At 37.2% G+C, this 13,337-nt stretch overlaps 1 protein-coding gene across 3 annotated transcripts in view; it reads right to left on the bottom strand.

Moving 5' to 3' along the window:
* Positions 1 to 162: 162 nt before the first annotated feature.
* Positions 163 to 13,337, bottom strand: part of LOC149692557 (uncharacterized) — a 49,202-nt gene continuing 36,027 nt past the window's right edge. For all 3 annotated transcript variants that reach the window (XM_089868324.1, XM_089868323.1, XM_089868322.1), the window contains one exon: positions 163 to 4,809. In XM_089868324.1, the coding sequence (XP_089724450.1) occupies positions 2,768 to 4,792 (2,025 nt within the window). In that variant the 5' untranslated portion in view covers positions 4,793 to 4,809 and the 3' untranslated portion in view covers positions 163 to 2,767. The remainder of the gene's footprint in view (positions 4,810 to 13,337) is intronic.

The raw sequence follows: 13,337 nt of genomic DNA, 5'->3' as shown, positions 1-13,337 counted from the left end.
ATTTATCCTGAAATTTCAAAAGGAAATCGTCGACAACGGGAAGCGTATATCAGCGGGATAATTTGTTTGCAATATAACTGTCACTCATGACGTCATCCTCTTTGGCCCCTCCTTATTACCTTAATTAACTAATTAAACTAAAAAATTAAATTAATGAAACAATTTGATACAAGCCCAATAATATCTTTTAATTCAACTACTTTTGGTATTTTATTTATTTATTTGTTTGAATTTTTCCATTTTGGTTTTTAACTTCGTATATTTGTTTATTCTAAGGTTCTTCGCTGCATGGGCCATTCACACGTGATCGTGACGATGTTATTTATTATTTTAATGAAAGTTTGTTTTTTCGGAACCGCTTGGTAAATATTTATACAAACAAATATTGGATTTTTTATTTTCATTTGAAAAACAATTTAAATTTATTTTTACAAAGTCAGAGAGGTCATAGCTTTCGTTTAGAGAGGTTTCTTCGTGCTGTAAATAATCTTAATGAAATCATTTAGGAACTACGTAAATTAAACATATTTTTTTTCTTAATACTTAAATATAGTTAATTTGACAGTTTTTATTTTTAAATATTAATCGAATTAAAAGGATCATTAATTTTAAGGGTGGGGACCATTATTACACATATTTTGTCATTTTTTTTTTTAAGTTAAAATTTTTTGGCGACGTATAAATGAATTACGCTTAGCACGTGCTTTGCTCTTAAATACCATCCATGGGGCGCAACAAGTCGACGTAAAGTAATTAATTCTGGTTAACCGTATTAATTAGTACAATAGAGGAAACGTTGTCCCCAAAATGTTACTAAATATAAAAAAGAAAATCATTTATCAATTATGGCAGTCTGGATGAAATTAATACTTTTATCGGGTTTAGAAAATCTTTGTCAACCGCGATACATAAGTTTCTATGAAAATAATTTAGCGATTAAAATTGGGTTACGAGTGATAAATATTAATTTTAATCGGTAAGTTAATCAAGACGGGTTTCTTTTTTAATTAATCTAGTTTTCAAGGACTGAAACTTGATTTGAAATAATAAAGTATCAATTACAAAATGTGTTTTGAAGTTTTGAGAAGCTAAAATTAAATTGTTAATATTTGGCTGGGGGTCAAAGGTTAATTTTGAAGTCGACTAAAGCGATGTGAGGGTTCAAGTTCTATGAATAAACTGAATAAACATACTTATTTTTTTGCTTAAAACATGAAATGGTTCATGAACTTGAGCCCCACACATGAATGGTATTTAATTAGGTCACGTTTGTCATGTGATAATTCATGAGTTCATGAATAAATACTAACAATATCTAAACGCTTTAAGGAATCAGTATTCATGGCGATTGGTTTATTTTCTTCGTTTGTTTTTTGTATTTTTCGGTATGCAGTTCTTGTTTGTAATTAACAATTGGCCTATTTTATTAATTAATTTAGTTATTTATTTACAGTTTTACAGTTTCGAAGTCCAACTCATAATGTGTGTACGGCACAGATGTATCATGGGTATAAGTACATTTACTGAGTAGAAAATGCTCAAAAAGACGTAAATATAGTTCGGGGTTTTAATCGAGATTCGATTTTTGTTTTTGTTGTTGTATTTTATTATTTATTTTGTAAACAAATTTGAATCGTTTTCGTTTTGAAGTTCTTATTTTTTTTAATCTATACCTAAATCTTTTTTTTTTCGGGGAATAATTCTTTAATATAATTAATGATAATATAAGCTTTTTATTTTTAATTATTAACTTCTTTAAAATAAACCATTTATTTTCGTACTTTTTAATAAATTTTTCGTTTCTCTATTTTTCGTTCATTTTCTTTTTTAGGTCTTGCACCGCGATGTGGAATCCCATATCTACAATTAAATACGAGCAGAGAAAAATACATTGCACTAATTCTACAAAAGGTTTTTTTTATTATTTTGTTTTGTTTTTTTGCATAGCCCGCACCAATTTAATTATTATTTAATCTAAAATATATTTTTAATTTTAAATTATACAGTTAATATTATTATTATAGTGAAGGAGACAAGTGAACGCGTCTACTTAAATTAATTCGTTTCATTTAATTACTTAAGATTTCACAACTTAACCGGTATATTTCTAATTAAATCAAAATAATCTTTTTTTTCTTAAGATATATTTACAACAAAAATTTAATTAATTAATTTTCAAGCAATTAAATCACAGTATTGCGCTTCTTAATAAGCCAGGTTTTTTTTAATTAGAAAGGTTTTTAGGCTGATAGATTTAAAATTTTAATTCCAAATTAGTTTAAATGGAGAAACTAAATACAATCATGACTAGTAGAGGAATGTTTTTACGTTATATAATTTTAATTTTGTTTTAATTAGAAAAAAAATATTAAAGAAACCCTTAATTAGCCTTTTTTCTTCCCCGATTGGCTTAAGTTATAATTTTAGAAGAGTGAAGGTTTGAGAAAAAAATTAACAATTTTAAAAATATGCCTTGGGTTTCACCTTTCCTTAACAAAAATTAACTTTTCCAATTTATAATTTGATGTTTTCTCACTTGCTCGTTCATTATTTACAAGTTAGTAAGTACTTTATCGGTTGATATTTCTTAGATTTTTTTTAATCTTTCTTGAACTATACAGACGCTAGTAAAGGGTCAACATGGGCGTACATGCACCAGAGTTGGTTTGTATCGGGACAGGGTGTCAATCTGAACTGTCCTTTAAACCAACACTGGTTCAATAGCCCGAATTCAATTTTACTTGGTATTTTTTTAAGCGTACGAAACTCAGCTGAGTTGGTAGTATTCGGGCGTGTTGTACTCGTTTGCAATGTTTAGAAAATTAAAGTCCGTCGAGCTACCGCAGGAATTATTCGTCGAGTATCCGTTACTCGAGTCGTAATAATTGTTGTAGGTGTTAAAGTTCATGTCAGTATCGGTTGCGGCCGCGCATTGCCCGTTATACTGTTCTGGTGACTGGTTGTAGCCGGGAATGTTAGCCGCGTCTCCTTGATGAACGTCGTAATAGTTAGCCGGAGCCGAAAAGTTTTGTTTCGGTGCCGTGGCGTTGTAGTCCGGGACGCGACTCGTATTGGCGGATGCCGCGGCGGCGGTACCCGTTTGAGGAACGTTCGGGGTCCCACTCGACGCCCCCGCGTTGGGACCCATTTCGTAATAGATACCGATTTGTTGCTGTTGAGTCACGGCGGCCGAATTCTCCTCGGATTGGTAAGATCCGTAACAGTAAGCCCCGTTACCACCGGCTCCCATACCGTTCGTCGGGTACTGTTCGTTTTGCAAAGCGGCGCCGTCGTCGCAAAACGAACTCGCGACCGAACTGGCGTAGCCCGCTCGACTCATGGGTTGTCCGAAATCGTTGACGCTTCCTCGGTACTCACTCATGTAAGGATGAGGCGAAGATCTCGTTGAAGAAACGTCCTGACTGGACATACTTTCCACTTGCGATCCGTATCCGTATGCCCGGGATTGCGTCCCTGGGCGACCGTGAACGGTGTTGGCGCTAGTGGCCACCGTGGCGGCCCCTTGATGGGTATGCGTATTGTACAGTCCCGACGTTGGCGCGCAACCCCCGGCCACGTGCGAAGAGTTAATCGGTTGAGTTTGTTGTTGTCTCGAAGGGTGAGGCGGGGGAGAGACGTAGTACATCGAAGACGAAGGTGAAGAGGACGTTTTATAACTCGCTCCGGATAGACCGTAACTCGTGTCCATGTGTTGCGATTGAATGACCGACTGTTGCTGATGAGTTGTCGGTGGTGAAGTGCGGTAACAATAAGGTGGGGCCATGGTTGGCGAGGATGTTCGGTGGTTTTGAGTCGAAAAGTAAGACGACGCGGAACTAGCGTCCGAATGGTGGTAATTGTTGGCGTAAAGCCTCGACCTTTGGTAACTGGGCGAGGCCGACTGCATCCTGCTTTGCAGGGCGGCGTGTGCCTGAGAAGGCGTTTGGTAGGAACCTCCCGGACTGGCCGGTTGTCCCGCAGTCCCGCACTGAACCGGGTTACAAGGCTGATGACATCTGCTCGTCCCGTTCATATCGATGATACACGACAACGATTTTGTCGTGCTTGGAGAACCGACAGAAGAAAGACTATTTCTGCTAGATGGTGATCCGTTTAGACGACCGCTCAAGGCCTCGCTAACCCCGCCCGCCGTTAGGATGGTTGTTTTACCGCCGCTAAGAGGATTCAAAGTTCTTTCGACTCCGCTTAACGAAGATGAGAGCAAACCTTCCGAAACGGAACTGAGGTCCATCGTCCGATCCCCCGTCGTCGGCGACGAAATGGAGTTGCCGGAACACGTCGTCGGAGTGGCGGTTGAGCTAGGTACGTGCGTCGATGGCGAATGAAGATGTCTCATAGAATTCTCGCCCTCGGACATGAGAATCGAATCTGATTTTGCCGGGGAAACCGTCCTGCCGCAACATAGATCCGATTTGGATCCGTCACCGCCCATGGGCGTCAAAGGCGTCGATCCATCCTGGCTGGTAGAAGTCTGATCGGAACAGGGACTCCCGATCGACGACAGGTTGGACGGACCTTTGTCCGACATGGAATCTTTACCATTCTCCGACTGTCCGCTACCCTTTTCATCGCCGTTCTTAGTCATCAAAGACTGTCTCTTGTGCTTCATCCTCCGATTTTGGAACCACACTTTCACTTGCCTCTCCGTCAAGTCCAGGGAGGCGGCGATCTCGATACGACGAGGCCTGCACAAGTACTTGTTGAAGTGAAATTCTTTCTCCAATTCCAACAACTGCGTGTTTGTGTAGGCGGTACGAAGTCTCCTTGGCATACCATTTTCTCCCGGTTCTAAAAAATGTCAAGAAAACAAATTGGTACGTAAGTAAAGGCTATAATTCATCCAGGAAATTGTTTCTAAATAGTTTTTAAATTGTTTAATTAGTTTCGTTCAAAGTTTTCCTCGTGTCAAAGGCAGACGACGAAGTCAAATGATAGGGCATAGGCCTTGGCGTAATCGGATATGTACGTATGCTAAACTTTCCTTAAACCTAACTGTCATTTTTTGGGTACAGAAAGACGGGACAAGTTTCACGCACGAATAACGACGATTTGCTTATTTTTTTGTTTCTCCCCCTTTTTACTTTACGTTTCTTTTTGCGAGCAGCGTGTTCTTCTCGGTATACGGTTCAATGTATCGTTTTCTAATCGCAATTAATCTGTCGCTAACAGTCGTTTGCCATCGCGTTAGAAAAAGATGGATCGCCGAATCGTTCGTTGGACACATTCTTCCCTTTTTCTTTCGGTGTACATCCTTGGGTCTTTGTCTACCAAATCCTAAATCCTATCATTCTATCGGTATCAAACCATTATATCCGAGCTAAGCCTCGGTCAAAATAATTGTAGGCCAGCCAGTGTGCGCTCAACTCCCGCGATGTTTACAGCGATGATGAAACGTTTTATTTGACACTAGCCGTTACCCGCGGCGTCGCTCGCGTGTAATAAGAACTTCCATCTAAAATGATATAAAGAATGTGTAGATTTTACTGATGACTAATATTTTTGTGGCACCCTAGAAGCGAAGGCACTCGGCACAGTCCGTCAGCCCGTCGGGATATTTTTTATTACTTTTCAGGCGGACATTAAGGGTTTTTAAGTTTTTGGCCGCCATTTAAAAAGATGGCAACAAATCGAACCCAAAATACCATCCAGCCCGTCTATAGGTTAAAGGAAACCATTGTACTAAATATTTGTGAAATCGGTTGGAACGCGCGGACTTTATTGCATAGAGAATATTTTTTACATTTCTGGGCGCCATTTTAAAAGATGGCGAAAAATCGAACCCGAAAGACCATTCAGCCCGTCTTAAGGTTAAAGCAAACCAGTGTACTAAATATTTGTGAAATCGGTTGAAACGCGCGTACTTAATTGCATAGAGAAGATTTTTTACATTTCTGGGCGCCATTTTTTAAGATGGCGGCGGATTGGAAAAATCTTTCTTAGTACGCGCCTACTACTTATGAGTAACGTTCCTGCAAATTTTCAGCCTTCTAGGGCAAGCGGTTTGGGCTGGGCGTTGATTATCTGTCAGTCTGTCAGTCAGTCAGTCAGGACTTTGATTTATATAGATATAGATTAAAGCCTAGTTTTGGAGATTCCTCCCGGGAGGGGGGAGTTGGGGGTAAAAAGCCTTCTCACCAACCAACTCTCAAAAGTTTCGGAAACGTTTTCAAAGATCATCAAAGAAAAAAAATAAGAGTATCTCGCCTTCACTTTCACACTGTCTATCTAAGCCTCGGTTAGAGTTTTCTCTATCTTGAGTATAGTATACTACAGTCTTAATTACGACTCCATCGTCATTAACCTCAAAGACCCGTAATTGCGGGCTTACTTTTACCTATAGACTGAAAAGCCATCAACGTTAGCTCACTAGAAACCATTACTTATCGACTTTACGAGCATCCCTTTTTGCCCGATCTTGGTTTTGGCAGCTTCAAAACATCTTTTGAAATACTATAACTGTAAGATGCAAGCGAGTCTTTCATTAAATATTGTTTGGAGATTCACTATAGGAATCTTAGAAATCTATTCAACATTTTAGTTATCGCATTACGCCAGTTTCTATGAAGAGTTACGAGCTGAATTGTTCATATCTGATATCTGAAGTTCATTTAAACAAATCGTTTACTCGATAAATGGTAATTTCAACGAACAAGAAATTTAACTAACTTTATTCCGGAACAGATTCCCCGTTGAATAAAATAAAAATCTTTTTGGAAGGGTTTCGGTCATAAAATCTTATCTATTCCTAACCATATTGTCCAATAGTCTAATAACCCTTGAAACACCGCCAGTAAATGACGGTATAAATCGGGGAGATTCTAACTATAAAAATCTACGGATAGTTAACGCCATTTCGAGTGCTGAAAAAGAAAGAGAGAATTTTCCCTTCGAACTCGACACCTCAAGAAAATTACACCCATTGGATTCAAAGAGAGGCTAAAGGGACCCCGAAGTTAAAAATTGCCGTCAGTTAAAAAATGAGATGCAGCTAGCGACGGACTGCATATATAGCTGTTTTTTTCTTTCAACCGTGCAAATTTTCCTTCATTCTGAATCTGGTTGCAAAGTACCCATTAGACTAAAGTTAAGCCTTGGCTATAGGGAAGTTACATTAAACCTGAAAGAAATTCAAGAGTGTCGCTAATCACTGAGTCGAGGGGTTCCAATTCCCTTTCCGACAGAAACTTTTCCCGCAATATTTCTTATTCAACACTGGTTGGAGTATACCTTGCTTGCCCCTTTTTTTCGAGATTGATCAGGTGTTCATTGAAGTAATTAGTATTGAAATATAATTAAGTTATTGCGTCCCTAACTTCCCACACTAAGTTCTAAGCCATTTGTCTTCTCCCCCCCCCCCAAACCAAAATTTCAGTAGATTAAACGCGATATTTGCTAATACTAATTAGAAATGTTATTAGTTATGTTTTAAATTTAAATTCGAAATGGTTTAAATAATTTGGAATTCTCATTTCGGGATCTTGAGCTTCATTTTCATCCCCAGCATCTTCCAAGCATCCCATCCTATCCCCAGCATCTTCCAAGCATCCCATCCTATCCCCAGCATCTTCCAAGCATCCCATCCCATCCTCAGCATCATTCAAGCATCTCATCCTATCTCCAGCATCTTCCACGCATCCCATTCCTCTTTACCCAAAGAATCCACTCCAAAACAAAAGGGTAAAGTCTCAAGTTTCCAATACTCCCATATTCTACCACTTTTTATTCCCATCACCAGTTTTGACTCTCTTTTTTTCCCTAGCCCTACCCTTTGCGCACACTCTCTCATCTCAAGGGACAATCGCAAATAAATGATCGCAACTAGACTACTGACTAAAACTATAATCAGCTTCAAAAAATATACCATAACCTTTCGTATGTACATCATCTACTAAAAAAAAACACCAGTAGCAGACGTACCGTAGCGATGCTTATTGCCATTTGGGAATTTTTTGAGTATTTTTTTAAAAGATTTTTGTATATTAAACGATGAAGTATTAGGGGATTCGCGGGGTTGAAGTTAAACGCCGTTCGAATTTTTGCGGGGTTTAGAAAAAAAGAAAAATTGTACAGATAAACGTATACCCTTTACGTTGGGGGGTTTAAAGCCTAATTACCGTTGAAACCTACGGTATCCCCCCTTTTTTTAAAAAATGTTCAAATTCTAGTTCCATTTCTGATGCTTCTTCTTCCCGAAGGTATCTTTAGAATCATTTTTAAATAAAAAAAATATATTTTTGCGCGAAGGAATTTAGGTCTCTTGAGATGATTTTTAAGTTAAGGATTTTTTTCTTCTAAACCCTGGTACTAACTTTTGGGGGATGGGGTTGGGGAAAGGGGGGGGGGTTAAGAGCGATGGTACCCACTGTCAAGTAATTCGAATATTCATGGGCCATAACTTTCTTCAGTGCCCATGAGATATCATTAAATAGCTGACGACAAATTATTAATGATACCATGATATTTTTTTTTCTTTTCTGAAGCTTTTGAAAAATTATATTTATTTTTTTATTTTGATAAAGTTTTGATGAGGGTTATTTATGGTAGTTTTAATATAAATAAATTTTTTTTTAGAAAATTTTGCGATGGGTATGAGAAGTAATTTCGCGATTTTTAATTTGAAAATTATTCTATCTTCAGTGCAATTGCGAACGTTAAATGAGTGTTATTAAGTTCCCCTCACTTCAGTTTAGTTTTCTCCGATGATTTAAGGAAAGGTCAAAGGTCACCTAAGAAATTCCTGAAATAATTGATGGAAAATTTTCTAGAGTGCTAAAAGCACAATTTGGGAACTTTTACTTATTTTTGGGAATTCACGTGTACCATACTTTTCATTCTCCGTGTCATTGTCGCTCAGGTATGTTAAATACTTTGTTGTTGTAGATCATGCGTCAATTACCCTGTCACATTGATGGGTTCTCTGTATGGTCAATTTCAATCTTTCATTTTTATAAAATATATTGGTATATAGCTAGGGAAATCACCAAGGAATTCACACCTGACCGTCTTAATTCGCTTTTTAGTGGGGCATTGAATCAAGGAAGGTAATTCTCCTTTCACGTGCTGACTTAAAATGTTTCGGTAGGTATTTATCAGTTTCATAAATTGTGTTACCGCGATATAAACAATTAATTATTTTTTTAATTATTTTCAAGTATTTCTATCAAGGTTTTCTGTAGTGTATTTTGGAGTATAGTCGAGTATAGTATAGTATATAACATGGGGAAATTTCTTTTCGTGGAAATGGGCGTATTTAGTCGTAATAAATACGGAGCCAAAAAGGTTAGCGACCTCGTTTTTTTACCTCTCCGAGTGACGTATGTCACGGAGAGGTTCTAATTTCGACGTGTCTGTCTGTCTGTCTGTCTGTCTGTCTGTCTGTCTGTCCGTCTGTCTGTCCGTCTGTCCGTTGTTACACCCACGTGACCGCGTTCGCAGTTTGCAAATCGGAGCAAACGTGTATTCAATTTCCAGACCGCATTTACAGTCCCGGAAATTGTATTCCACTTACAGGTTATTACTCCATTGCCTATCTAACAACTCTGTTCATTTGTCCACCCCATGGACACCAGTCTGAACTTACTAGCTTCTAAACACCACCATCTTCTAGTCTTTCGCCCATTCCACATGAACACCAGTTTCTACTTACTGGCTTCTAAACACCACCACCTTCTCGTCTTTGTCCATTCCACATGGACACCAGTCTGTACACCTGGCTTCTAACACCACCATCTTCTGGTCTTTGTTTTTGTCCATCCCACATGGACACCAGTCTGTACACCTGGCTTCTAACACCACCATCTTCTGGTCTTTGTTTTTGTCCGTCCCACATGGACACCAGTCTGTACACCTGGCTTCTAACACCACCATCATCCTTAAGGTTAAGACATACGCGGCGATCGGCTAGGGTTACGAGAAACGTCTAGCCTTCCAATGGAGGGGTCTTCCTCCAAGGTTCACGCAATTGCGATGTTCTTATCTACAGCTGCGGTTCGAATCCTTTATATACTACCTATTTTAGTAAGGCGAAGCAACCGGCGTATGCCTCATTTCAAACGCCAATATTAGTCAAGTCTCTCAAGAATGTTTAATTGTTCTTTTTTAAAGCGATGTAACGTTCAATAAGGCGAATAACTAACGAAGAAAATATTAAATATTAATTATATTTATTTTAATATTTAAGATAATCTTGTTTCTCAATTCAAAATTAATACGGAAAGAGTTAAAAAGCAGTCTATGTTATTGTCTGTGTGTGTCCGTCCGTTATTACACTAGTGCCGCAGTGCGCTGCGTTAGAAGTTCGTTTTGCTTTGATGTGTAAAGAAATCCTACAGAACCATAATATTCCCTTTATCCTTAATATAAAGTGAATATGATGAAATATTTTTCGTAATTATGATGCATTTAGTGCTTTTGTAGCTTTAAAGCTCTGTTTCACTTTGATATTCCAAAGAGTTTTTTTAATATTATTATTTGAAATGGCTGTTTATATATTACTTAAGCTATACTACATCTGTATATAGAATAATCCTTGGTTTAGTAATTTCATGAATAAAGCTAAGATCTAGACTCCGGCGGTCATATCTAGTATTACTTGCAATAAGCTTAGTGAAATATAGAGTAAATAATTGAGGCCTGAGGTGAAGTAAGCTTTGGGTTTTGATTTTCGTGTCTGAAATGAAGAGACATCAACGGTTCAGAGTGAGCCGAAAGTTAAATACACTCTTAATTAATCAGGTTAAGATTTTATAATAGAAGAAAAGATGATGGTGGCAATTAGATTAGTAGGGCTAAGCTACAGAGTTTTATTCTCTTTATGATGCGCATTGACTATCAGTGCGTCTAGCTACAATTTAGCTTTGGTATTATTTAACGTTAACACTCATGTTGGCAAACTAAGAATATTGTTGAGGTGAGACGAGACGATGGTGTTTACACTGCTAACCAGTTGTGAATGTAGCTATCAGAATATAGGGTAAACAGCTGAAGCGTAGACTTCATTTCCTGTTTTTTTTTTACCATTAACTGATTTCTATGTGTCCAAGATTTATCCTTATTGGAAGTAAAATGTCGTCTGCTTTACTGTATATTCGCTATGCTTGGAATACTGCTTCAATATTTCGTAAATTTTTACTTCAAAAAAGAGAAATAATTCCATATCTATGTAAAAAACTTTGTAGTAGTAGACCTCTTGACTCGGAGAGGTAATATTTTGGTTTTCCCAACTTGTTTTCTACTGTCGCGGAGAAGGGAAATTTTTTAATTCTAATTTATGCAACAATGTAACCAAAAAGTGGGATACAGTTCTATAGCTAAAGCCACAACTAATCGCTATCCATAAAAAACAACTTGGACGTTCTGTAGAAATGAAAAAAAAAAAAAGCTTGCCATGAAGTAAAACTCGATTACAATATTTTTCTAATTCAACTTCTATAAGTTTTATGTAAGTTGGGAGCTGAATAATATTTTCTTCCAGGTTTTTAAATTGGTTAGGGTTACATTTGGTGTTTCTTCTTTTTTTCCCTCGCGTATTAATTAGGGGGCTTCCAAAGCGCCTACTCTATAATTAAAAATAAATTTTTGGATTAGTTTTTTTTTTCTTATGGGGTCTTCTTCTTGAGGGGTAGGACAGTTTCCGAATATTAATTGGAACCCTACGCTTAAATTAATTTATAAATAAATAAAATATATAGAACGTCTGTCTTCTTCTACGTTAATTTAACAAGTCGAGTAAGACTAAATTAATATTTTCTTTCACATTTAAATAAAAATAATATTCTTGGAATATTTCAACAAAAACTGAAATTTTTCTTCAAAGGTTTAGGTTTGGCATATAGCGCGTTACCAAAAAAAGGTAAGTATCCTTTCCGAAGTATCTTCTTAATTCTTCAATATTATTATCTATCTAGCTCGGCCATCACTTTTATAATAGGGTAACTAATTTTTTAATGAAAGGTGTTTCAAAAAAAAAAAAAAATCCTAACTTCTATCGTATAATTAGCGGATTGGATTTAGAACGTCCGTCTATCGTTTTTTCTTAAAACATTTTCTTAATTTCAAAATAACTTCATAGACTGTTTTAATCATTTCATAACGGTGCCAAAAGAAGCCACTTATTACGCCTAATAACGCCATTATTTTTTCTATCAAGGATTAGTTTTTAACGCGCTCGAAATTACGAATCAAATGTGACACCTTTTCACGAGACCTTCGAGGTTAATTTGAAAAATGAATAGCTTAAATTATATTCTGAATTAATTTGATTCTTATATACCTGTTGAAAGCTCTTCAATTTAACCCCAAAATTTGTGTTTTTTCATTAGGAGATAAATCAAGCCCCTCAAACACTATACTGTGTAGCTAAAATTACTTCTTCACTGATACTCTAGTATTTCTAGCGTGAACTATGAACTTTGTAAAGTCAATTCTTAACAATAAACATTTTTGGGGGACCTTCTAGATATAAAAAAACTTAGCATAAATTGTCAGTTTGTTCCTTGAAAATTTCCACCATTTCTAAACGCGTATTGAAAATGTAAATTGTCAATTTGAATTTGAGAGGGAGTCTAGGATATCTTCTGGAAGAGGAGAATCGGAATAAGTTTCTCCGGAGTCCCCATGGATAGAATTGGATAGCGGAATAAATGAGAGAGAGAGAGAGGTATACTGCATCTGATCTCGGAAGTGTAGTCACTCGGTAGAGTGAATGAAAAGTAAGGTGCCAATCGCGTTACCAGTTAGACCCAAATATATCTATGGCTACGCTGCAATATACAACTGATGACGTTGAAAAATGATGTTATCTATTGGTAACATCACGCAACCAAGTTTCAAGTTTGCGCGTACCAACTTCCATCTTTGTTTTTTTAGAATTTCTGCAAGTTTGTGCAGCGAGTGATAACATCCATTTTGTACCGAAGAAGCGAGGATTAATTTAACAGGAGATGAACTATTGTACAAGTCAATAAACGAAAACGAAAGACTTATCGTTAAAATGCTTAAACAGACGACAAATTAAATGCCATGGTTACAGATTTTTCTCGGATAATTTTTCGATCATTACTATATGCGGGTTGTTCTTGGTGTAGTACTTCTAAAACGTTATCACTCGCTTTGACTATCAGTAAAGGGGGAACAACCACACACACACACACACACACGGGTCCACGGATCGATTGGGCACCGAACGAAGAAGTATTGAAGAAGACGAAATCGGTGAATAAGTAGAGCTGTCAGGATCGCGAGAGCGAATATATAAATCACGGCGCAGTCTGCGACGATGATTTACGTATCCGAGTCCAATCTCTTTTTCATACAAG

Source organism: Phalangium opilio, unplaced genomic scaffold (genome assembly GCF_054372755.1).
Source record: "Phalangium opilio isolate 3A_F unplaced genomic scaffold, DU_Popi_V2 ptg000024l_1, whole genome shotgun sequence".
In the NCBI taxonomy this organism is placed as follows: domain Eukaryota; kingdom Metazoa; phylum Arthropoda; class Arachnida; order Opiliones; family Phalangiidae; genus Phalangium; species Phalangium opilio.
This window is presented reverse-complemented; position numbering and strand designations above follow the sequence as displayed.